General features: G+C 38.1%; 3 protein-coding genes across 4 annotated transcripts in view; 1 reads left to right on the forward strand and 2 right to left on the reverse strand.

Annotated features, from left to right (window-relative positions):
- The window catches only part of LOC144956843 (uncharacterized), a 46561-nt gene that overhangs the window by 2756 nt on the left and 18805 nt on the right, over positions 1–25000 (forward strand). Inside the window, exons 2-3 of the mRNA XM_078887605.1 lie at positions 23323–23556; positions 24327–24464. Coding sequence (XP_078743731.1) covers positions 23389–23556; positions 24327–24464 — 306 coding nt within the window. The 5' untranslated portion in view covers positions 23323–23388. The remainder of the gene's footprint in view (positions 1–23322; positions 23557–24326; positions 24465–25000) is intronic.
- On the reverse strand, positions 5463–12000 carry LOC144956837 (uncharacterized). Of its 2 annotated transcripts, XM_078887597.1 has the most exons (4): positions 11670–12000; positions 10843–11002; positions 10305–10453; positions 5463–9555 (listed from the first exon to the last, which is right to left on the reverse strand). In XM_078887597.1, exons 2-4 carry the CDS (start codon positions 10865–10867, stop codon positions 7558–7560), a joined length of 2172 nt encoding a protein of 723 aa, XP_078743723.1. In that variant the 5' UTR covers positions 10868–11002; positions 11670–12000; the 3' UTR covers positions 5463–7557. The 2 variants fall into 2 exon arrangements, with proteins under 2 accessions (XP_078743723.1, XP_078743722.1); XM_078887596.1 differs by lacking the exon at positions 11670–12000 and having other exon boundaries at positions 10843–11549.
- LOC144956417 (uncharacterized) lies at positions 19119–20882 on the reverse strand. The gene has a single exon (XM_078886920.1). It carries the CDS (start codon positions 20880–20882, stop codon positions 19119–19121), a length of 1764 nt encoding a protein of 587 aa, XP_078743046.1.

The raw sequence follows: 25000 nt of genomic DNA on the forward strand, positions 1-25000 counted from the left end.
CTGTATGGGTTTCCCTTTGCAGGACATCTTTGTTATTCTTTCTGATCATTTCCACAATCTGTTTGGGTTTCCCTTTGCAGGACATCTTTGTTATTCTTTCTGATCATTTCCACAATCTGTTTGGGTTTACCTTTGCAGGATATCTTTGTTATTCTTTCTGATCATTTCCACAATCTGTTTGGGTTTCCCTTTGCAGGACATCTTTGTTTGTAATTCTTTCTGAACATTTCCACAATCTGTATGGGTTTCCCTTTGCAGGACATCTTTGTTTGTTATTCTTTCTGATCATTTCCACAATCTGTTTGGGTTTCCCTTTGCAGGACATCTTTGTTTGTTATTCTTTCTGATCATTTCCACAATCTGTATGGGTTTCCTTTTGCAGGACATCTTTGTTTGTTATTCTTTCTGATCATTTCCACAATCTGTATGGGTTTCCCTTTGCAGGACATCTTTGTTTGTTATTCTTTCTGATCATTTCCACAATCTGTATGGGTTTCCCTTTGCAGGACATCTTTGTTATTCTTTCTGATCATTTCCACAATCTGTATGGGTTTCCCTTTGCAGGACATCTTTGTTATTCTTTCTGATCATTTCCACAATCTGTATGGGTTTCCCTTTGCAGGACATCTTTGTTATTCTTTCTGATCATTTCCACAATCTGTTTGGGTTTCCCTTTGCAGGACATCTTTGTTATTCTTTCTGATCATTTCCACAATCTGTATGGGTTTCCCTTTGCAGGACATCTTTGTTTGTTATTCTTTCTGATCATTTGATGGTTAGCAATCTTCTGTACAACCACATTTTGAAAGGCGGTCTTGACATTCCTTGTTTATAGTCCAATTTTCACACGCGTAGAGGAGAGAGACGAGAGAATTAAGTTAGGATAACCTTAAGTTTAGTGTTTAATTGAATGTTGGTAGCAGAGATGACTGGTCTTGGATTGTGAAATTCTAATTTGTGAAGCATGATCTGAAGGTTTTCTGGTGTGTAATTCAAAGAACTGCATCGTCCACACACCTCCGATTTGTCTTATTCTTACCTCCCAAATAGATGCCTAATACTGCTTCAATTTCAAGGAAGATTATATTAGTGTATATGTTGAAAATGTCTGGCGTTTAACACATCCTTGCCTCACTCCTTTCTCTAATGTCAAAAAAATTCTGAGAACTTATTGTCCAATATTATACACGTTATTTGGCTACAGTACGACGTATTCACAAGGCGGAGGTCACAATTCTCTATTCCAATGGATTTGAGTACTTCAAAACGTTCTTTATGTTTAACCGAGTCGAAGACTTTTGAATAGTCTACGAATCAGAGGTACAGGCGTTTTTGTTTGTAAGTAGACATTTGTAATATTGTTTTCAATGTGAAGATGACATTCACAGTACTTTTGTCTTTCACGAAGCCGAATGTTCCCTACCAATGTCAGGTGAAATCTTATTTCTCGAATCTTTTCAAGATGATTGGTAGGAGGATCTTTGTGACATGACTCGTGATGCCGATTGTGCGTGTTGATCACAATCTATTCCACCCGCTTTTCTCGGGAGCGTGAATACGACGGATTGTTTCAGCTCATTTGGTGCGATGACTTTGTTGTAGATCATACTAAACATTTTTGTCAGTATGTCTATTTCTACATCGCCCAGTGCATCCAAAAACTCAATTGAAAGGTTATCCTGTCCAACGGCTTTTCCTTTCTTCATTTTTGTGCAAGCAGCCTCTACTTCATCTCTCATGATTGTTGTAGCACGACCGTTCTCTGGCAAGTCTTTGGGGGACGTGTCCCTGTCATGTTTATCATTACAAATTATTAGTACAATGCCAATTGAATTTGGTTAAATGTTAAAGATGAAAAAAAAAACAATTGAAAACCAAAACCTTATATATTAGGCGATGCGCAGTCTTAAGACAAAAATCAGAAAGAGGCGCTTATGTTGATAGTAACAAGAAATGACATGAGTAGAAAAGTACCAGAAGACAAAGAATAAGAAAACCTTGCGGCAATGAGGATTCGAACCAACAACCGTACTGTTACGGCAACTGCGCCTGGTCTTGAGAGAAACGCTCTACAATCAACGCCATCCACCACTCCAATAAGTGGTTTAAAACGTAGGGACTATCCTGAGCTCCTCTCACGACTTGTTGGGGTCATGGGGTCAACACACAAGCACCAAGAAAGGTTATTGGTGAGCGAGCAGTTAAGCATATGAGCTGTATTCTCATATAACACAAACGATTAAGGCATTGAGTAAGCTCCAATTTTGCTTGAATATTAATTCAGAAAATGAGTGGAGCAGGCACTTATGTTGATAATGATTGTTATGGCGACGACACGCAGATCTACGTCACCAATCATCAATCAACATTTGACAGGAAAAGTGAACGCTGTGAAAATTGCTTGTTGGAAAAGTGAGCGAATGGATGGGGAAGAATAAATTTCAATTGAATACAGACAACTTTGAGATGTTGATAGTTTGGAATAAGAACAACGTTAATAGAAATGATCCAAGTTTTTGGAAGTAAACGACATCAAAGTGCCTTTTGTCAATAAATTTAGGGTTGTTGTGGCCATGTTTGATATCTGACCTTTTAATCAATGAATAAGTCAGTGTGTCCATTAAAGAAGAAATCATTACTAGATATGAAAAAGATACGTTATATATACGATATTTTATCACAAAAGATGCCCGTCAAAAATTAATATCTGCCTTAGTCGTTGTTGTGTTTTTGTTCAAAACTAGATTATTGTAACTATTTACTTTCTGGAACACCAAGTACAAATATTCGTTCTTTTCCAAGCAATTCAAAACAATGCAGCACGCTTAGTAATGAAAAAGAAGCGCCGAGATGAAGCCGCACATCTCATAGAGGATTTACAATACATGCCCTTACAGAGAAAACGTATAGAATATAAAGTAGCAACATTAATTTTTAAATGTCTAGATAACAGCGCCCCTTTTATCTGACAGAGCTCAATGAGATAAATGAACGGCAAAGATGTCTTCGTTCCTTTTCCGATTAAATAACTTACAGATCTCTAGAACTAGACTAAGATCTGAGAAGAAAAACTTTGTTTGGTCCGTCCGGCCCCAGAATTTGGAATAAATTGCCTTTAGAAATGAGAGAATCAACGTCCCTGGAAACATTCAAATAGAAACTGAAATCTCCTCTTTGTCGGTCATGGTTCATGTTTCGGTGACCTCCTGCGAGTGTGTGTGTGTGTGTGTGTGCGTGTGTGTGTAGGGGGGGGGGGGTTGTGTTTGTATGTATGAGTGTAGATGTGTGTGTATGTGTCTGTGTGTATCTGTGTGTGTTTATATGTGGGTGGGTGTATGTGTATGTATGTCTGTGTATATGTGTATCTATGTGTCTATGTGTGGGTGTGTGTGTTTATGTGTGATTAGTGTTAGTGAGTGTGTGTGTATGTGTGTCTGTGTGTGTCTTTATGTGTAATTAAATTAGTGTTGGTGAGTGTCTGTGTCTGTGTGTGTATGTGTGTATACGTGTGATTAGTATCAGTGTGGTGGGTGTGTTTGTGTGCATATGTGTCTGTGTGTATGTGCGTGTATACGTGTGATTACTATTTGTGAGTGTGCGTGTATGTGTGTGTTTATGTGTGATTAGTGTTGGTGTGTGTGTGTGCGGATCTGTGTATGTTTATGTGTGTGTGTTTATGTGTAATTTGTGTTGGTGTGTGTATATGTCATGGTGTATGGGTTTATGAGTGATTAGTGTTGGTGTGTGTGTGTGTGTGTGTGTGTGTGTTTAAATATGATTAGCGTTGGTAAGTGTGCATGTGAATATATGTGTCTGTGTGTATGTATGGGTTTGTGTTAATTTGTGTTTAGTGTTGGTGAGTGTGTATGTATGTGTGTGTTATTGTGTGATTAGTGTTGGTGTGTGTGTGTATGTGTGTGTTTGTGTGTGTGGATCTGTGAGTATTTATGTGTGTGGGTGTGTTTATGTGTAATTAGTGTTGGTGTGTGTATGTGTCTGTGTGTGTATATGTGTGTTAATGTGTAATTTGTGTTGGTGTGTGTATATATGTCTGCTGTGTGTATGTGTTTATGTGTGATTAGTGTTGGTGTGTGTGTGTGTGTGTGTGTGTTTAAATATGATTAGCGTTGGTGAGTGTGCATGTGTTTATATGTATGTCTGTTTGTATGTGTGTGTGTGTGTGTTAATTTGTGATTAGTGTTGGTGAGTGTGTATGTGTGTGTATGTTTGTGTGTTTATGTGTGATTAGTGTTGGTGAGTGTGTATGTGAGTGTGTATGTGTGTGTCTTTATGTGTGATTAGTGTTGGTGAGTTGGCATGTACATGTATGTGTGTATCTGTATTTTTTGTGTGTTTATATGTGTCTGTATGTGTGTGTGTTTATGTGTAATTCGTGTTGGTGAGTGTGCATGTGTATATATGTGTGTCTGTGTCTATGTATGTGTGTATGTGTGTTTCTGTGTGATTAGTGTTGGTGAGTGTGTATGTGAGTGTGGGTGTGTGTGTGTGTGAATATATGTGTGTTTTTATGTGTGATATGTGTTGGTGAGTGTGTATTTTAGTGTGGGTGAGTGTGTGTGTGTGTGTGAATGTATGTGTGTGTTTATGTTTGATTAGTGTTGGTGAGTGTGTGTGTGTGTGTGTATTTATGTGTGTTGGTGTTGGTGAGTGCAATCATGCTGTGTATCAAGGAAATAAAATTTATGATATATTTACATGTCATTGTAACTCGCCCAGAGCCTGCAAAATATAACGGGATTAGTTGTGTTCTGCACCATCATCATCATCATCATCATCATTTTCATGATGATGATGATGATGATTATTATTATTATTATTATTATTATTATTATTATTATTATTATTATTATTATTATTATTATTATTATTATCATTATTATTATTATTCTCCTTCTTATTCTGCTTCTTTTTCTTCTTCTTCTTCTTATTATTATCATTATTATTATTATTATTATCATTATTAACATGTTGATAAATAACAATAGATGAAGTAAGTAGAAAACAGCCAGAAGACAATAGAGAATAAAAACTTTGCAGCGAACAGGATTCGAACCCAAAACGAGACGAGTGTTTAAAAGACCGTACATAATTTATCTTGAAGATTGGTTCCTGACTAAAGGGTCATTAATGTGGCAACTTTGGTCGCTCCCATTAAGTTGTATTTCGTCGTTGATGAATATAACTTTGGTCGCTCTCATTAAGTTTTATTTCGTTGATGAATATATCTTTGGTCGCTCTCATTAAGTTTTATTTCGTTGTTGATGAATATAACTTTGGTTGCTCTCATTAAGTCGTATTTCGTTGTTGATGAATATAACTAGGTAGGACAGGCGAAAATTTGAAATTCATGACAGGAAATCAAAGCTCATAGATTCTTATTCCACTCCTCATAACTAAGAGAGTAAAAAAAAATTATACAAATCAACTAAAAAACAAGCGAGTTATGAATTTTTGAAATTTTATTGGACTTAGACATTTCCGACCTTCCGCGCGCAGAGGCGAAAGTCGTATTTTCAAAGTCAATTATTTTTACGAATAATGCGTAAAAGCATGCTTGACACCCATTTCCTCTGTCTATACCATCCAAATATTGACAGGAAGAAGTTTTACAAGACAGATATAATAATGCAAAGAGTGACATGACTTTAAAAATGACAAAAATCACAAAATTCATTACAAAATGTTCAGAATACGGCCGCAAAGCCAAATTCAAGAGCTCATAACGCAATAATTTGCAATAACAGAAATTTGTTTTTACTTTGTAGCCACTCTATGGCACCTAGAGACTTATTCTAATTTTTTCTAGGCCATTTACACACAAAATGGATGAGTTATGGGCTGTTGAAAATCAAGCGAAGGCCAAAATTGACCTTTTTGAAAAAAATAATGCAAAACAGAGGAATATCGCAGAGCGAAACGACAAAAAAATTCATAAAAAATTAATCAATAAAGTTACATGGCCAAACCACATATCAAAAGAAAGGTTATTTCCTCTACTTTCTAAATCAATAGTGACCCAGGGACTAACTTCACATCAGAAAATGTGATTATTGCTCAAAGAGAATGTACTTGTGAAGAATAGTTACAAATGGCCTCCCGATTTACAATGAAAGTTGGCACAAAAAAAATCATATAAAGTCAACAAATCGCCCTATAAAGTTCAACTATATACCAAATTAAAGCTTGAAGTATGTAGTTTTCAATCATTGTAGCCAACAGAGCATATACCCTTAATAGCCCAACATCATGGACAGAGTTTGAGACTACCGACTGTTAAATGACAACGAAATTCTCATCATGCCGATTGTTCTCCAGTATAAATGTAAAAGGGGGAAGCGTAAAAAATACACCAAATACATCACAATCATACATCAAAAAAAGGCTATTTCTTCTGTCTTTTTAACACATGGTGATCAAGGAAATACATGCACATATCAGAATGTGAATATGAACAAAATAAACAATGATAGAAAGAAACAGCATCAGTTTCAGTTAAAAATAAATCTTGATTCCGATCTGGTGTTTACACGATTAGAGTCGGACGTCATTGATATGGTATACCATTTATATTTTAATTCACATTGAAATTATCTGAACTAGATATATGCTCTAGCAGTTTATCATAAAGGACCTGTTTGTTTCCTGCAAGAGTAATGCTTTCTCCTTTTACTAGAGCTCTAAACCTGATCTGATCTTTCAAACGTTCTGCTGCTTTGGGGCCATGAAATAAAATATCTAAGGCTTCTTTTGTAGTGGCTAAATGGACATCTGTAATTGCATCTATAGCAGCAAGTTTCCTTTTTTTAGCTTGAATTTCTTTCTCACCCTTCTTACATTTATTGTCTAATATTCTTTTCTTAACTTTTTCCTTAACCCTCCTCTTTTCATCTTTGTCCCGCTGTTTCCATTCTGGCCCATACCTTATACCATTTTCAATTAGCTGTCTTGATGCACAAGAACTAAGAGTATCTAACCACCCGCTTGTCTTATTACGCTTCCACATACTTGTGGTTGACCTAAGGTACAAGGACGCATTTCTTCTCTTGTGCATGTCATAATCCAAGTCACCAAAAAGTCTCTCACCGGTCAAATTAGTCAAAGGGCATGAGGAAAGCACAGTTTTTACATCATCTTCAATTTCTCCTCCAAATATTCCCCCATCAAGAAAATCACACAACTGTCTAATCAATGCATCTCTACATTTGTCAATAATCATATGCAAAGCAGAGGAAAATTGCAATATATCATAATCATCAGATGCAAAAAACATTTTTACAACTTCAACATCTTTATCACTGGCTTGAAGGTTCAAGTCAGGGAAAACAGACACAGCATCAACCGGATTGAAAGATTCATTCCGCCAATGGCAAAGAGCGTCATCCATTAACTTTACATAGGCAGGAAAATCAAAATAAGTGTGGTGACTATTCATTAATAGCCAGTATGGCTCTGTAAAAAATACATGAAAAAATGAAATGGCAGCAACATTTGTTATAATATTATTGTCTTTGATGTCCGCAATAACAGATTGCAATTTTAGATTACTATGGGAAACATACTCGGAGAGAAAGGTGTCAATATCATCTTTATGTAACAACAAAGCAGTGGCATTTTGAAATAAATTATTGAAACGATTAGAACGATAACTGGTAAACTTTGAACGTATCTGCTTTGAAGAGCAGAAAGCAAGCCATTCCTGTCTAGATCCATTTTTTCATCCCCTCTTGGTCCGAGACAATCAGCGGCAGTGCGGATAGCTCTCACAGCTGCAGTTTCTTTACATTTTTCAAAACTACCATAGACAGGATTGGAATCTCGCCCCAGCTTACCGCCATCCTCCTTTAGCACAGCTTCAACCGAATCAATGGCTTCGGCTGCAGCAGAAGATAATGCAAGTAAAAAGTGAGCGTTGCAAAAAATAAAATGTGTCGAACAGTCCTCACCTTCTAAAATGTTACATTTGTAAGCAGCCATCTTTTTATCAAAGGATTTCATGACAGATGCCCTGTCTGACATAAGTGCTTTCATTTTCCGCACAATTTCTTTAAACAATGAAAAATGGTCAACTGAAGTATCAAGGCAATAAATATCACACATATTATCAAACACATCAATACATTTTTCAAGCAATGTATCCGAGTCATCAGAGGCAATTTCGGAGAAACCTAAACTTAGCTGCTTTCCAGTCGATAGTTGAATATGTTGTTCTAAGAAATGTGCCTTCTGACGACTCGTAGCATCACATGCGAACATAAAATGGTCAGCTTTCTTAATCTCCTCAACAACCTGGTGTTGAGCTATAAAATTTGCTTCATTTGAAAAATTCAAAGAAGTCGACTTACAAGGCAAGTCTTCCATATTAATATTGGCATTAAATAAATTTTTGGCCACAGTGGCTACAACAGAGGAACAATTTGAAGCCGCAACATTACCCTCACCCTGAAGATCATAAAAAGTTTTACGAATGGAATCAGAATACCTATGGCTACTACCTGATTCACGCAATTTAACATCATCATCCTTTTCACATTCTAACATATCTGACAGTTCTAAGTTCATTTTGGAATGTTTGTCTAAAGCTACTTTATATTTACTTTTCAAAGATTGTTCAGTTTTAAGTTTTTTCTTTAAAGAAGATATACATTCAGACATAGAATTAATAGTTAAACTTTTACATTCTATTTCTGAAGACAGGGCTACATTTTCCTCAATTACCTGCTGAAGATGCTTCTTCTGCACATAATTTTTTGCATACAACTTTGTCTTTGAGACCTCTTCAACTTCTTTTTCAAGAATAACATTTTTTTTAATAACCTCCCCCAGTTTATCTTTCACTTTCAAGTCAAAAACATGTTCCCCCCTATCTTTTAATTGTTCTACTTCACTAGCAAGGTCATTATTTATACTTTTCTGAATTTGCAATTCATAAGAAATTTCAGAGTTTTTACAATTTAACATTTGAATTTTTGAATCCTGTACATTAGTAATATCAAGTAAAGAAGTGCACATAATACATTTAAATGGCTTTTGTATGGTAGCAATCACACCATCATTGAGAAAAGGGGCTTTTAAAAATTCCTCAAACTCTTTTAAACGAGCATCGGATTTATTTTTACTTTTATTTAAAGTCTGATAGGTTTTATGACATTTGTCAACTTTCCTCTTCATCTGAGTCTTACTCAAAGGACGAGAAGACAAACTTAAATTTTGGATCCACTTATGGACGAAAGACTGATCTTGCCGCTCATGGGCTCTAAGCTTTTCCAAATCTATTATGACTTCATTTCTCACATCAGCACTTGGAGGAACATCATACGGGACAGCTTCCTGTAGGTGGTATCGTTTCAAGCCAAGCGCTGACAGTGAGTCTGCAACATCATGGAAGCAGTATGGCTCAGCCAGAAAGGTTATAAGATGGTCTGGTGTGGCTTGAAGAGACTTACACACACTGATGATAGATTGTATCCTGTGATAAATCCGGGTTTCCGTCACGATCTGCATGTGTGGTACAAGTCTCTCCATCCATTCTTTCAGCTGTAAATACAAAACGTAACAAAGAAATTGTGTTACCATCAACATGACCAAACAATCGATTCAAAACAGCAGTAGACATTGATGCGGCTATGGCTGTGGCTTTAGTCATCATGGGAATTCTTAACACCAAGGCTACGTAATAAAGCAGCACTTGCCTTAAAACTAAGCGTTATCCTGAAAATACAGGAATATAACGACATAAGTCATCAGTCCCCGGCGATGTCGTTATGTTACACTGTATTATATGGTTCTCGCCTTTGAGAAGGTTCCGGGGTCGAATACCGGCCAGTGCATGACTGGTCATATGTTACTGTGGAATTATTTTCTCAACATTTCCACCCTCCAGGTCTCACTGGTAGGTGAGATTGAGACCTAGTCCTATTGGAGATGGACGATCAAACTTGGAAGTCTCATGTGCAAGTTGCAAGCGCAAAAGAAATCTTGGTAGTTGAAAATCGAAAAGAGCAAGCCGTTAACAGCTGCTGTCCGAGCAAAATTCAATTCATACCATACAGACTCAGTGGCATATTGACAGTAGAATGATTCCCCGCTAACAAAGCCTCTAGACCATGAGAAAAAAACCTGATCATGCCCGATACCGCAAGGTACAAAGGGTAAAAACAAAATTGAAATGAAATGAGAGAAAGAGTTGTACGGAAAAAGAAAGAAAGTGTGTACCCCAAAGCAGTCAGAGTGAAGACGAGATTAAAAATTCAAAACATAAATAAAAAGTGCAAAAAATAAATTACTTGTCTAAAAGATGTGCTGCTCTCTTCCTTCAAGAAGTACAGCTGCAGGAGAAGTCGGTTCGTTACTTCAGAAATTTGAGGCCTGTCGCAAGGTCGTCCCCTCCCAATCCGCAAGAAGATTTTGCGCAGCAGTTTGAAGACATCATCATCTTGAAAAAGAAAGAAGAAGAAAATGTAAAACAAGCTTTCAAATCATCTACCTAACCCTCATGATGGCTCTGTTAAACGACTGACAAGCATCGTGGCGACACAAGTTCTAATTACTTATCCGGCAGTACAGAGTTGTTATGCCATTCATCGCTTGCCCGTTTCATGTTATTACAACCTGGATAAGCTCCAGCTCTATGGGCCCTTAGGCTCTTACTCTTTAAGGACTTGGCATGGCATGAATAATAAGTTCATGAACATAAATGTTCCCTCCATTAGAACCCCAATTCAGTTAGTAGACTCTTAGTACTCTTACCTTTTTTCATTCCACCCTTCCGAATCAAAACAATAAGAAATCAATTCAACCAGTGTAGAAAATGTATCAACTTACCTATTACATCCTTCAATGATGCCATAGTCCAAATCGTCGGAATCAGGAGCCATAGTCCAGAGTCGCAACTGTAAACTTCATAAATGTGTGGCCTGTCACTGTCTCATCCCTGCCTTTTGGCTATGCATACTTCGGAATGGCAGAATGGCAGAGTTGTCATCTGGAACAAATAAATACTTATGTAAAATATGCTTCCAAAACACTAAAGCACAGACAAAATACCTAGCCTAAATAATTATCATGTAGCAGTCAAATTTTACATTTTAGAAAAAGACTTAATTCTGTCAGATCACTGACACTGTCAGTGACAGTTACTAGAGTCTGACTATAGGCCATTGATACACATTGACACTGAAATGTAATAATAAGAATACATTATCTAATCGAAAGACCAAAACACACTTCCACATAGACTAGTCTGATTAATTAAATTAATTCCACCGTCACACTCTCAACTCTCGTTAGTTGGGCTGGGGCTCGTCTTCTCAATTTAAAACTACATAAAATACAGTAACGAAGTAAGGCTGCTTGAGTAGTTCAGTAGCTCCTCTAATCTGAATACTGATGTAGACAAGCAAACAAATGCTACATCACATTAAGGCCAAAAATACACAACAGAATGTATCATTCACGCCACAAGCGTAAAACGAGAATGTTGTATCCAGCGTAAACAGACGCCATTTTGCTTCGGATCGGCTGTTGAAGCTGTTCCTTCCATTGGAACACCCCCCTTCGGTTCGATTCCCTACCGAATTTTTTAAACCCTTCTAAATAAAACAAGGTGATATGAAATTATTTCATTTAGTTGAGAAAAGGTAAAAACTTACCAATTAGCAATCTTCAAAGACTCCATAGCGATCCAGTTAGTGAAAAGAGGAGTCATTGGAAAGGTGGTTCGCCAGCCAGCCGTACATCGGCTACCATCAAATAGAGGCAGAGAGGGAAATCCGGTCGACGATTATACACTTTATTTTTCGCACATCGCAGGGCGGTGAACAGGATTTCCTAGTTAATTGCTATTTTTCCACATTCTAGAGGAAATGTGTTTCACAATGATATGTGAACTATCATGGAAACATCATCCAGTCCAAAGAAAAAAGGAAAAACGGCTTTCCCGTAGTGTTGGGTTATTTGATCGCTTTTACTCGATCGACGACCGAGCGCCAAGCCACGAGTCAGTGCTCGATCTCAATGCCGGAAGAGCGAGTTAGTAAAACGATCACTCGATCGTAAAACGATCAGGCGGGTTGTGAGCTTGAGACGATCTTGACACGTGAGACGAGCTTGAGACGATCAGGATTCGAGCGAGCGGAGGGGTAACGAGTGTTTCGAATCATTTCAAATTCAAACGATCACAGTTTGCCATCCGATACCAATCGCCAATGTTTGCACACGGTAGTCTGTGGTTCTTCCACAGCCCTCACTCCTTGTCAGATGTTAGTGTGTCTGGGTGGCAGTGGCAGGGAAATTCGTATAGGTGTATCACGCGTGTGTGACAAGACTTCATTAAACCTACTAAAGTTTGACTATCACACACACACACACATACACACACACACACACACTAAGGCTATTTCTATGACACACACGCATCCCTCTATCAATGAACACTCCTACAGTAGTGCAGCTATGTGGTCTAGTCATGACGTAACTATAGGTAGTACTCTAGTCGACCATGGGTCTCGTGCATTATAATGGTCTAGTGGTATGACACCCGCTTTGGGATCGGAAAGTCCTGGGTTCAAGCCTCGCGCTCGGTGCATAGTTGAGTCTTTGGACAAGGCTCTTTACTCACATTCTCTCACCGTACTCAGGTGTAAAATGAGTACCTGGCCGTTAACAGCGTTGTCTTTGTCTGAAAAATTGTAATATCGCCTAACAGGCGGCATGTCCCGTCCTTCATATTAAATGTTGCTGTTGACCGGGGACCCCTTTACAAAGCGCTTTGATCACATTTAGTGGATATTGTAAAGCTCAATTTTTTAAAGTAAAACATTAGCTTTGAATATGGAATGTTTCAATTTTAGATGCCTGTGTATTCTTTGTTAGTTCCCATCATCATCATCATCATCATCATCATCATCATCATCATCATCATCAGGGGCAGCGGTACGGTCTTTGGTTGGCACCCGAAAGGTACCGAGTTCGATCACCCGCCGCTGAGTGGTCTTGAGCAAGTCACCTTGCCCTAACTAAATTTGCGGCGCTGCACTGCGGCTATCGCTTGGGTTATTCCAGTCTTCCCTTAGAATAGACCCGAAAGACGAATCTCCCCTATGGGATGAATAAAGGGAATTATGTTTAATTTATTTATCATCACCATCATATCAGCGGGATCATCATCATCACCACCACCACCACCACCACCCTAATAATAATGGATAAAATAAATATCAACACATTTCAATGTAATAATCAATCTAAAATCAATCAGTGCTCCTAAAAGACCCTTTGATTTCTTTGTCTAATTCGTTCCATACTTTTGGAGTCCCGACAAAGAAAGATTTTCAGCTAACTATAGTTTATATATGGGAATATTAATCAGTCGTTTATATTGGAATCGGAGTTGTCTAGCAGGTGTATTAGTTCAAAGCGCATTTCCAAGGATTTACCATGCTCAATGAACTTCACAATATTTAATTTAATTTATTCCTCCGGCACGCCATATCGACCATACTACATCCATTTCGTACAGTAGGTACCGATCGCTGTTTGGAGTCTTTTTGTATTAAAGCTCTTTACAATACCCGTCATTGCTTATAAGATAAGAATACATTCACACCTGAGTCAAGTGCCTGACACACGGACTTAACGTCTGGATCACAATTTTTAACAATCACTGTCACTCATCCGGCCATTGACAAGGCTTGATTTTGTGACAAGAGACACCGTACCACTGAGCGACCGAACAAATAATCACCATCTGCGCCATCGTCATCATCATCATCATTATCATCATCCTCATCACAGCCGTAACAGCCAGCAAAACCACAATCATCATCTTCGGGTCCGGTCTATCCGTGTGGGGGGTGGGGGTGGAACCTGCTAAAGTATTTCATTTTTTAAACAGAAACACGAGAATCATCATCATCATCATCATCATCGTCATCCATTGTCGTCGGCATCGTTATCATCGTGTCCGGGCAATCCGTGGGTGTCTGGGTGTGGAACCTGCTAAATATTATTATTATCTACCTACCTAATAAAAACACACCATCCTTGTTCATTTATTTTTCAAATAATGAAATGAAAGGCACGACCTTTCCCGCACACACAAGAGGCGATGACGACCAGTGACAAATTATGGGAGGTGGGGGCGGCCGACAACTTTTGGCGCGACATAAATATGAAATGTTAAGGTGACCGCGGGATGATGGTGGTGGGAGGGGGAGGGGGGGGGGGGGGGGGTCTCAACCCTTCACTATCAACAACTGTTTGATGGCGTGTGTGTGTGTGTGTGTGTGTGTGTGTGTGTATGTGTGTGTGATGCGACGAACGATCATAATCAAGGCTGCCAGACAGCCAGATTTCTTCTTGCCCAAGTAGTCAAATAGACCCCAAATAGCCAAACACCACAAGCATTCTGACTCCCTTGAAAAACTCATTTGTTTTGATTAACAAAACAATCGACTACAGTTGGATAAACTTATCTTTTCATTTTTTTTAAATAAAAGATTTTTTTTAAAATGAATAATAATAGAAAAGCGTTTCTTAGTAACCAATTTTGAACTTGGCCATCTGGCAGCCCCCATCATAACCAGCTGCAGTCAAGCCAGCCACAGACATAAGAGAGGGAGGGGTATGTGAAGTTTCCTGTGGCAAACGAGTTACCCGTGTTTTGTTTTTTTTCAAACGAATCACTGCTCGATGACGTCACTGACTCGAAACCCGCCCGAAACCGACTCGATTTTAGAGGACTCGATCGAAAACCCGCTCGATTTGATCGTTTCAAACTCGACCCAGCACTACTTTCCCGCGACGAATCCGTCAACCTCACAAGGAGGCTTCGCAAAGGATCATGGGAAATCACCTATCAAAAGAAAGCAGAGTTCTCGCCCTTTCCAATGATGTCTTTGTTGTTGCTATACTAGGTCTTATCACGGATCTGCGATTCGAGTTCGTTCTCAGTCACTTTTCGGGGTTCGTGCACTGCGTTCTGCGATCGGCTCCGTCATTGTGTCACAATTAGGACAAATCATACTCCTTACAAACATAATTCTTAACAAATTATTCTAATAATGTTTACACCATTTAAAAGCACAAAGTCTGAATTTTCGATACATGTGCATCTGTATCGAAACAAATAAGCATAAGCCGAGATAGACCCATTAAAAAAATCCCGTTTAGCCGAGTTCGAGGTAAGCTCACGGCATTTCCACCTCTGAGAAGGCTTCGCCTGAACAACCTAATATAACTTTGGTCGCTTACATTAAGTTGTATTTGTTGATGAATATAAATTTGGTCGCTCTCATTAAGTCGTATTTCGTTGTTGATGAATCTAAATTTGGTCGCTTTCATTAAGTTGTATTTCGTTGTTGATGAATACAACTTTGGTCGCTCTCATTAAGTTGTATTTCGTTGTTGATGAATACAACTTTGGTCGCTCTCATTAAGTCGTATTTCGTTGTTGATGAATCTAAATTTGGTCGCTTTCATTAAGTTGTATTTGTTGATGAATATAACTTTGGTCGCTTACATTAAGTTGTATTTGTTGATGAATATAACTTTGGTCGCTCTCATTAAGTTGTATTTGTTGATGAATATAACTTTGGTCGCTTACATTAAGTTGTATTTGTCGATGAATCTAACTTTGGTCGCTCTCATTAAGTTGTATTTCTTTGTTGATGAATCTAACTTTGGTCGCTTACATTGAGTTGTATTTGTTGATGAATATAATTTTGGTCTCTCTCATTAAGCTGTATTTCGTTGTTGATGAATCTAAGTTTGGTCGCTTTCATTAAGTTGTATTTGTTGATGAATATAACTTTGGTCGCTCTCATTAAGTTGTATTTGTTGATAAATATAACTTTGGTCGCTCTCATTAAGTTGTATTTGTTGATGAATATAACTTTGGTCGCTCTCATTAAGTTGTATTTCGTTGTTGTTGAATATAACTCAAAGACGGTGGAGATCTGGTGGGGCAGGGTCGGGGTTGGTCGGGGTTGATCAGGGTTTGTCGGGATCAATCGGGATTGGTCGGAGTTGGTTGGGGTCAATCGGGGTTGGTCGGGGATTGTCCAGGTTGATTGGGGTTGGTCGGGGTTGGTCGGGGTTTGTCGGGGCTGGTCGGGGTTGGTCGGGGTGGTCGGGGTTTGTCGGGGCTGATCGGGGTTGCTCGGGGTTGGTCGGGGTTGGTCGGGGTTTGTCGGGGTTTGTCGGTGTTTGTGGGGGCTGGTCGGTGAGTCCGAACTTTAAAATGTTTATTTTTTGTTGTATTTTTTTTAGGTGATCCACCCTGTAGTGTATTGTAGTTGTAGATTGCTAATGATAATTTGTTAAGTAGAAAACGTCAACAATAGTCAGCCATTTTGGAATCGAAGTGATTCTTTTTATTCTTGAAATAACGTAATCGAATACTGCTATTTGGGTACTCAGGTATCCCACAATCTCCCCCTTAAAAAAAATTAGATGATTAAAAAAAAAAATGAGCTATTATACTTTCGCTCGTTTTGGTTTACATAATGGTTCATTCATTCTTACATTTGTTTTATACAGCTTAAATGATTAATTAAGAGTTAATGAGAAAGAAAAAAAAGAAAAATTATCTCATATATCAATGATGAGTAAGAAAAAGTGTTTCTTCTGTGTAGAACTAAACTAGTTGAAGTGGTCAACAGTTCATAATGATAAAAGAAAACACAGTAATGGACTCTAATAGTCTTAACTAGTGTCAACTTCATGCGGCTGTGTAGATGCAAAGTGTTTTTGTGTTTGTGGTCGTAACGTCACGAATATTTCTTCCAATATTATAGTCAAGCTTAAGGCTTATAAATGGCCATGCCTACAGTGTGAATTTGTTTGGTTCTCTCACGTTGCGACCACTTCTCGTAGTGTAAGGTGCACTTGTAGTGTTGTGATTGTTTTGAGATTGCGTTCTCTGTGACATGTTGTCAGAGAGAGTTAGAGAATTTGGGAATTCTCTATGTGGTGAGGGCGGGACCTCGACCTGTGACCGCGTAGAATTTGGATCTCGGTCATTCGCTGGGGTTGTTTGAACCATGGTTGATATCTCTGTCGTTCTGAAGTTTGGGACGATGTCCAATAGTGGTGCTGGTGCTGGTTTGCTTGTGATTGCAGGGGTGTTTGTGTGTGAACAATTTGGTCGGAGTGTCGTCTCCATATGGCTCCGGGAGCTGTTTTGACTTCAAAGGTGCGTGTTCCCGTTTGGGCATGTATTACGCCGTGTTGCCATCGTTGGTGTCCGCGGTAGTCTCGGACCAGGACGTTGTCTCCGTTGTCGAAGTTCCTGGTGTTGGCAGAAGAGTGAGTACGAAGCTGACGGTCTTGACATGAAGATACTCTTGTATGAATGCTTGGTCGAATGATGTCTAGGTGAGTTCGCAGATGTCTGCCAAACATAAGTGATGCTGGGCTCTCGTTTGTTGTGGTGTGCGGTGCATTCCTATAAGCAAACAGGAATCTTGCCAGTTTTGTATGGATGGTACCCTTCTCATCTTTTGAAGCTTTCATTGCTTGTTTGAAAGTTTGGACCATTCGCTCAGCCAGCCCGTTGGTTGCTGGGTGGTAGGGTGTGCTAAGGGTGTGCTTGATTCCATTGACCTTTGTGAAGGATTTGAATTCATGGGGTGTGAACTGCACACCGTTGTCAGATACGAGCTGTTCAGGTAAACCAAATCTTGCAAAAAGATTGCTCAATATATTGATTGTTGAAATGGATGTGGCATTGGATGTCGGTATTATTTCGGCCCATTTGGAATGGGCGTCGACGACCACTAGAAACATTAATCCCATGAATGGTCCCGCGAAGTCTATTTGAATTCTTTGCCATGGCTTGTCAGGCCAGTGCCATGGGTGAAGAGGAGCTTTCGGTGGATCAGGTTGAACTGAAGCACAACCAGGGCACCCTTTTGTAGTTGCCTCGATTTGTTTGTCAATAGCAGGCCACCAGAAGTATCCCCTAGCCAAGTTTTTCATTTTGACTATACCAATGTGTCCTTCATGAAGAACACTTAAGATTTTTGCATGCAGTTTTTGTGGAGGGATGAGTCTGTATCCCCAAAAGAGACAGTTTTGTTGCACTGACAGTTCGTTTTGTTTGTTGAAGTAAGGTTTCAGTTCTTCGTTGACTGTGTTTGGCCATCTGTCAGTTTGGACGTAATGTATGACTTGTGACAGTGTTTTGTCGTGGCGTGATTCTTTGGCAACGTTTGCTGCGTTGACTGGTAAGGACTCTATTACTTCTGTATAGAATAGTTCATCTGCTGAATCGGCCTCTTGACTTGAGTTTGTGGTGGGTAAAGGCAATCGTGAAAATCCGTCTGCATTAGCGTTTGACTTGGAGTTCCTGTATTCGATTGAGTAGTCGAAGGCTGAAAGGAAAATTGCATATCTCTGTTGTCTGGCTGCAGACATTGCAGGGACTGGTTTTGTGGGCGAGAAGATGTATTTGAGTGGCTGATGGTCAGTGATTAGTGTAAAGTGCCTGCCACATACATAATTGAAGAACTTTTTAACACCCCATGTGATAGCTAGGGCTTCTCTGTCTAGTTGGGAGTAATTCTGTTCTGCCTTATTGAGGGTTCTTGAGGCGTATGCAATAGGTCTTTCGTCGCCTTCTGGTGTGATGTGCGAGAGAATGCAGCCGATGCCGTATGGTGAAGCGTCACAGGCGAGTCGCAATGGTCGATCGGGGTCGTAGCGCATGAGGACTTTGTCCGAAGCGATCATTGTTTTTATTTGAATGAAAGCGTGATCAGCTTCAGTTGACCATTCAAATTTTGTGTTATCCTGTAGAAGATTGTACAGTGGCTTCGCAATTTGAGCTACATTTTCCAGCCACTTGTGGTAATAATTTACAAGCCCGAGGAATGATCTGAGTTGTGTTTTGTTTGTTGGCTGTGGTGCGTCGATGATGGCCTTGACCTTGTTTTCGGTTTTGTGCAAGCCATTTTTGGTTATTTTGACACCGCAAAAGATAACTTCGTCTTGGAAGAATTGGCATTTTTCAAGATTGACCTTCAGTCCATACTCTTGAAGTCTAGCTAGGACTAGTAGCAGATTTTGCCAGTGTTCATCGTTTGTTTTCCCTGTGACTATCATGTCATCTTGGTTTCATTGAACTCCGGGTGTTCCTGGAGGATTGTGTCTATTGTCTTTTGCCAAATTGCTGGTGACGAAGAAATACCAAACGCTAAACGGTTGAAGGAATACAGTCCTTTTGACGTGTTGATTGTTGTTACTTTTTGTGACGCACTGTCTAAAGGGAGCTGAAGGTATGCTTGTCTCAGATCAATTTTAGAGAATGTTTGACCTTGTTCCAAAGTAGCTAACATGTCTTCCATTTTTGGCATTGTGTATTGCTCTGTGTTAAGTGCTGGGTTGACTGTTACCTTGAAGTCACCACATATTCTCACTGTTCCATTGCTTTTCAATACGGGTACGATGGGTGTGGCCCAATCCGAGGTTGCAATTTTTGTGATTATCCCTTGTTCTTCTAAGTTGTCTAGTTCTTTCTCAACTTTTTGTTTTAAGGCGTACGGCACTGGTCTGGCTTTGTGGAATTTGGGAACGGCTCCCTCTTTTAGATGAAGTATTGCCTCTATTCCTTTTATTTTTCCAATTCCATCTGAAAATATATCTTGAAACTGAGCTTTCAATTTTTCTGTATTGAATCTATCTTTAGGTGTCGTCATCTGATGTATGCTCTGCCAGTTCAGTTTTATAGCGGCCAACCAGTTTCTTCCCAAAATAGGATTGCTGCCTTTGTCAAGTATAAGGAGTGGAAGTATTTTCTTCTGATTGTTGAGTTCTACATGAACTGAAATTTTTCCCAGTGGAATAATGGTTTCACCTGTGTATGTTTTCAGACGAACAGCTGTCTTTTCCAAATTTGGGAAGGTTTTGAATGTTTTTGTGAAGTCCCTCTTCGTCATCACTGAAACAGCAGATCCTGTGTCAACTTCCATTTTTGTAGGAATATTATTGATTTGCAAGTCTACCTTTATTTTTGGTGTGTTTCCTTCCATGTGAAACATTTCCAGTGTAAAATTATCTTCGGAAACATTGTCTTCATCTAGCTCGTGAACTTGTCGGGATTGTGAGGTTCTGTCTCCTCCTCTCCTCTGTTGTTGGCTGCCCTTCCTGGCCTGACACACTCTCTGAATGTGTCCTTGTTTGTTGCATGACTTACACACTGCATCACGGAGGTAGCAGTCGGCTCTCCTGTGGTTATTTTTCCCACATGATTGGCATGGTGGATATGTTTGTGAGTTATGTCTTCTGTTAGTAGGTAAAGGCTGATTTGTTTTTATAATGTTGAGATCAGCTGTTGATTTGCCGGATGTTGTTGTGTGGATTTCCGCTGCATCTCGCTGGGCAGTTTCCATTGCAAGTGCCAAAGCTGTTGCAGATTCTAAAGTGAGATTTGGCTCTTGCAAGAGTCTCTTTTGTATGGTTTCATCGCGTATTCCGCAAACAAATCTGTCACGCAGAGACATTTTTAAATTGTCTCCGAATTTGCAGTGTTCAGCCAACCGTTTTATGGATGCTAAAAAATCCGGAAGCGATTCGTCCATCGCTTGACTGCGTTTATGAAACTTGAATCTTTCAACTATCTCAAGTGGAGGGGGGCAGTAATGGTTGGACAGCAGTTTGCAAAGTTCTTCATAACTTTTACTAAAGGGAAGGTCGGGTGACGTCAAACATCGTAGTGTGTTGTACGTTTTAGCCCCGATGGATGATAGCAGAGTTGCTGTTTGTTTCTGTTCGGCAATGTCGTTTGCAACAAAAAACGCATCCAGTCTTTCTTTATAGTTTGTGAAGGACTCTAGTCCTTCGTTGAAGGTGTCGGGTCTTGGCATGTTGGTATGTACACGTACAAGACTGGAGAATGCAAGCTCAATAGTTGGTAGTAGTCTGTCAATAGACTATAGTTTTATGGCTTGGTAGAATGAAAATACATGTAAACGTTATTGCACTTATCTGGGTTCTAGATGCTCGTCGCCATTTGTAGTGTATTGTAGATTGCTAATGATAATTTGTTAAGTAGAAAACGTCAACAATAGTCAGCCATTTTGGAATCGAAGTGATTCTTTTTATTCTTGAAATAACGTAATCGAATACTGCTATTTGGGTACTCAGGTATCCCACACACCCTGTTTGTGACTTGGCTTAAAATAGCGAGAGGCTTTGTAAATGGATAAAAACAGGTCAGGACAAATTGCATTGCATAAAAATAGAAAAGTGAATAGAGTTTCTAATATTGATACAAATACTATGGGGTAATGAAGACTTTCATAGTTTGTAAATTCCATCTGACAAATTATGTAGAATAAGACATTCCTCTTATATAGTGCATATTCCCGGCGAAGGGCTGTAGGCGCTCTTCAATAAAATCGATTATTTTTTTAAAACACGTGAAAAACATGATATACAAATATTAGCGACAGGTCCATACATATGCAAGTATATATATATATATATATATATATATATATATATATATATATATATATGTATATATATATATATATATATATATATATATATATATATTATATATATATATATATATATATATATATATATATATATATAAATTAAAATGCAATGGAAATTGTGTCACACGCCCAGTTAAAAACAGGGACATAAACAACTATATTAAAATTGTATAATAATTCAATTATACGTTGTCACCATTTAAACAAACAGGGGCTATAAAATTAAAATCATGTCACAACATTTCTTGATTTCTAATGATCAAATCTTATAATATATGTTAAAAATGTAGAGTAAGTGTTTTTAAAAGAATATTTTGATCCTAAAAATCTCATGTCCTCGGGCAGGCTGTTCTAAATTTGAGGCTCTGTAAATGGATTTTTTTTTTTTTTATAATGCCGCTGACTTAGATGATCGTAAATTTCGCCCAGGTGAATAGAAGTTAAGATAATCTTTCTTTATTTTCTGAGAGATAATTTGGTGGCATATGCATGGTGTTATATAATCAATACGTGCCTCAACATGTAATCAATGAATATTCATGAGTGATTGTCTGGTTTGTACAGTAGTTCAAGTTATAAATAATAATGTGAAATTGAATGTAAGCTTCAATTTAATTACAAAAACAGATCAAATGAACGTTTCGGGTTTCCCCTTTATCGACAAAACAGGATGAATGAAACACCACAGATGAATGAGATGATGTGGTAGTGGCGTTGTTAAGATGACTAAACAAAACAATTTCACATTATTATTTATTTCTTCGAGCTTCGAGCAGCAACATTTACAATACACAGTAGTTCTAGTGACATTTCGGGCTGCAATGTTTTCCATGTGCTGTAGTTTAGAAAGTTGTGTCGCTGGAAGGCCTACCAAACGGGAATTACAATAATCTAGACGAGAAAATATAAATGCGGAAGTAATGTTCTTTGATGCAGACAAGGATAGAGGTCTTATTTCTAGAAAAAGAGACTGAAATACTTTTGTTATTTGAAAATTTATACTGAAAGTTTGATCAAAATGAATTCCAAGATTAATTTAGGTTTTGGTTTTCCTGAACTCCAGATGAATCTTTTGTCTGTCATTGGCATTGAGGTTGATAATTTTAATTTTATGAGGTGTAGCGCATGTCATTAACTCTGTCTTTTCGATGTTCCGTTTTGATTTGTTATTGTGTTGCTTTGCTTCGATGGTTGCAGATATTTTCCAAAGTGGTGATGGTCTTGTTCGTAGTCGACGGTTTTTCAACTGGGCACGGAGGTCAAGAACGTCTCGTAGCACTGTGTTGAATTTATCAGTAAATGATGAAAAGTCACAGAAAGGCATAAAAATGCAATAGAAAATCCTTGTAAATATCTCTAAAACAACACACTTTAACAGAGATAATTATGAACAGATATTGAAAGACTTGCATATCTCAATGTTGTTGGAAAAACGGATTTACTTGTTGTTAAACGATTTCATTAACAATGAAGTGTCATAGTGTTGTGGTTCATGATAAATTGTGTTTTGTATTGCTTGGAATTTCCTCTCCATACCTGATAATGTCAGTTCCAAATTGCTAGACCTGTTTCACCTAATTTTCTTCAGTTCTCAAGAAAAAATGTTGAACTGTCCAAGATATTATAAAACCCATTTATATTTTATAGTATTTTTTTTTGTTACCATAATCAATTTGTCCATTAAAAAAACACACACATTATTTTCCAATAACCAAAATGTTTTCTTTTTCTTTTCAAATCCTGTGTGGACAAAGTGATCTCAAATGGAAAAACTATTTTCGCTTCTTTTTTTTTTTCACAGAATCAACTTTTAAATCATTTTCTACGTTTTGTCCAACAAGTGAACTTAAGCTTCAATCAACACAAAATGCCTGTCACCACCGAACAATTTCAACAATTGCAGGAAAAAATTGATGCCCTGGAGAAGGTTGTGCGTCTTAAAACAGAGGATCGACAAATACGGGATGACGCATTGAAACATCTTACCATAAACTTCAACATTGAAAATAAAACAGAGATTGCTGCATTGAAACAGGTTTGGAAATATAGATATAGAGCACAATGAATCTTCTAAAATACATCATCGTTAATAACTGTTGTTACAACGTCAAAACACACCAACTACATTTTTATAACTGTGGTTACACCGTCAATATACATCAACTCCTTACAACTTTTATAACTGTTATTACAACGTCAAAACACACCACCTCCTTACATCTTTTATAACTGTTGTTACAACGTCAAAACACACCAACTCCTTGTCGATCTAAGATTTCCTGGACAGTTATTTGGTTATGTCGGACTACCAAAGTTCAAACATAAATTCATTACTTGCAGCTAAAACTGACTATGTGAGTCAGTCAAACTATCCAGCAATTATGGCTCATAAACAATAGAAAAATATGTTTCTGTAATTGACCTCGTGAGGCAACAGATACAACACAGAGATAATGACTCAGTTAAATTATAAACGTCATGTAAATGGATCTAATACCTGAAACGACATCCACTCATCTTTGATATGGTCTAACTTTTCTAAAATCCATTTTGATTGGATGGTAAACATTTCTCAACGAATCATCAGTTCGGTTTAATGTGACCGTTGTAGAAATAAATTGTCAAATCACACAGAAACGTGGATTGTAAATCTTCACAAGTAATTTAATTCAATGAAATAAACAAATCACGTCTGACCCTTTAAGGAAATCTATAAAAGTTATTTTACAAGAGGAATATAAATGATTCTCACGCTCTACTTCTAAATTTGTTTGAAATATTTTGACACGTTCTTCAATCAAACAGAAAAACGAAGAACTTGAAAAGAAACTTGTAGAAATGGAAAAGGAAAAGATTCATCAACTGAGAAAGGATTGTAATGCACTGGACGCCGATTCCATGAATTTGAGGGGGGAAGTGTCCGTCCTACGTCTAAAAATAGAGGTACTACAACCACCACCACCACCACCACCAAAATGTCTACTACTACTACTATACTACTACTACTACTACTACTACTACTACTTACTACTACTACTCTACTACTATTACTACTACTACTACTAATACTACTACTACTACTACTACTACTACTACTACTACTACTACTACTACTACTACTACTACTACTACTACTACTACTACTACTACTACTAACTATACTACTTACTACTACTACTACTACACTACTACTACACTACTACTACTACTACTACTACTACTACTACTACTACTAACTACTACTACTACTACTACTACTACTACAACTACTACTACTACTACTACTACTACTACTACTACTACTACTACTACTACTACTACTACTACTACTACTACTACTACTATCTACTACTACTAGTAGTAGTAGTAGTAGTAGTAGTATAGTAGTAGCAGTAGTAGTAGTAGTATATAGTAGTAGTAGTAGTAGTAGTAGTAGTAGTAGTAGTAGTAGTAGTAGTGTAGTAGTAGTAGTAGTAGTA

Source organism: Berghia stephanieae, chromosome 11 (genome assembly GCF_034508935.2).
Source record: "Berghia stephanieae isolate SIO BIC M18660-M18661 chromosome 11, UCSD_Bste_1.3, whole genome shotgun sequence".
Taxonomy (NCBI): domain Eukaryota; kingdom Metazoa; phylum Mollusca; class Gastropoda; order Nudibranchia; family Aeolidiidae; genus Berghia; species Berghia stephanieae.

Excerpts from the sequence above, each read along its gene's own strand:
- LOC144956417 (XM_078886920.1), bottom strand. The coding sequence starts at position 20,882 with ATGCCAAGACCCGACACCTTCAACGAAGGACTAGAGTCCTTCACAAAC.
- LOC144956837 (XM_078887597.1), bottom strand. The coding sequence starts at position 10,867 with ATGGCATCATTGAAGGATGTAATAG. Across the intron at positions 10,454-10,842 it reads ATCATTGAAGGATGTAATAG|ATGATGATGTCTTCAAACTG; the intron begins GTAAGTTGATAC and ends TTCTTTTTCAAG. Across the intron at positions 9,556-10,304 it reads GCAGCACATCTTTTAGACAA|CTGAAAGAATGGATGGAGAG; the intron begins GTAATTTATTTT and ends TTGTATTTACAG.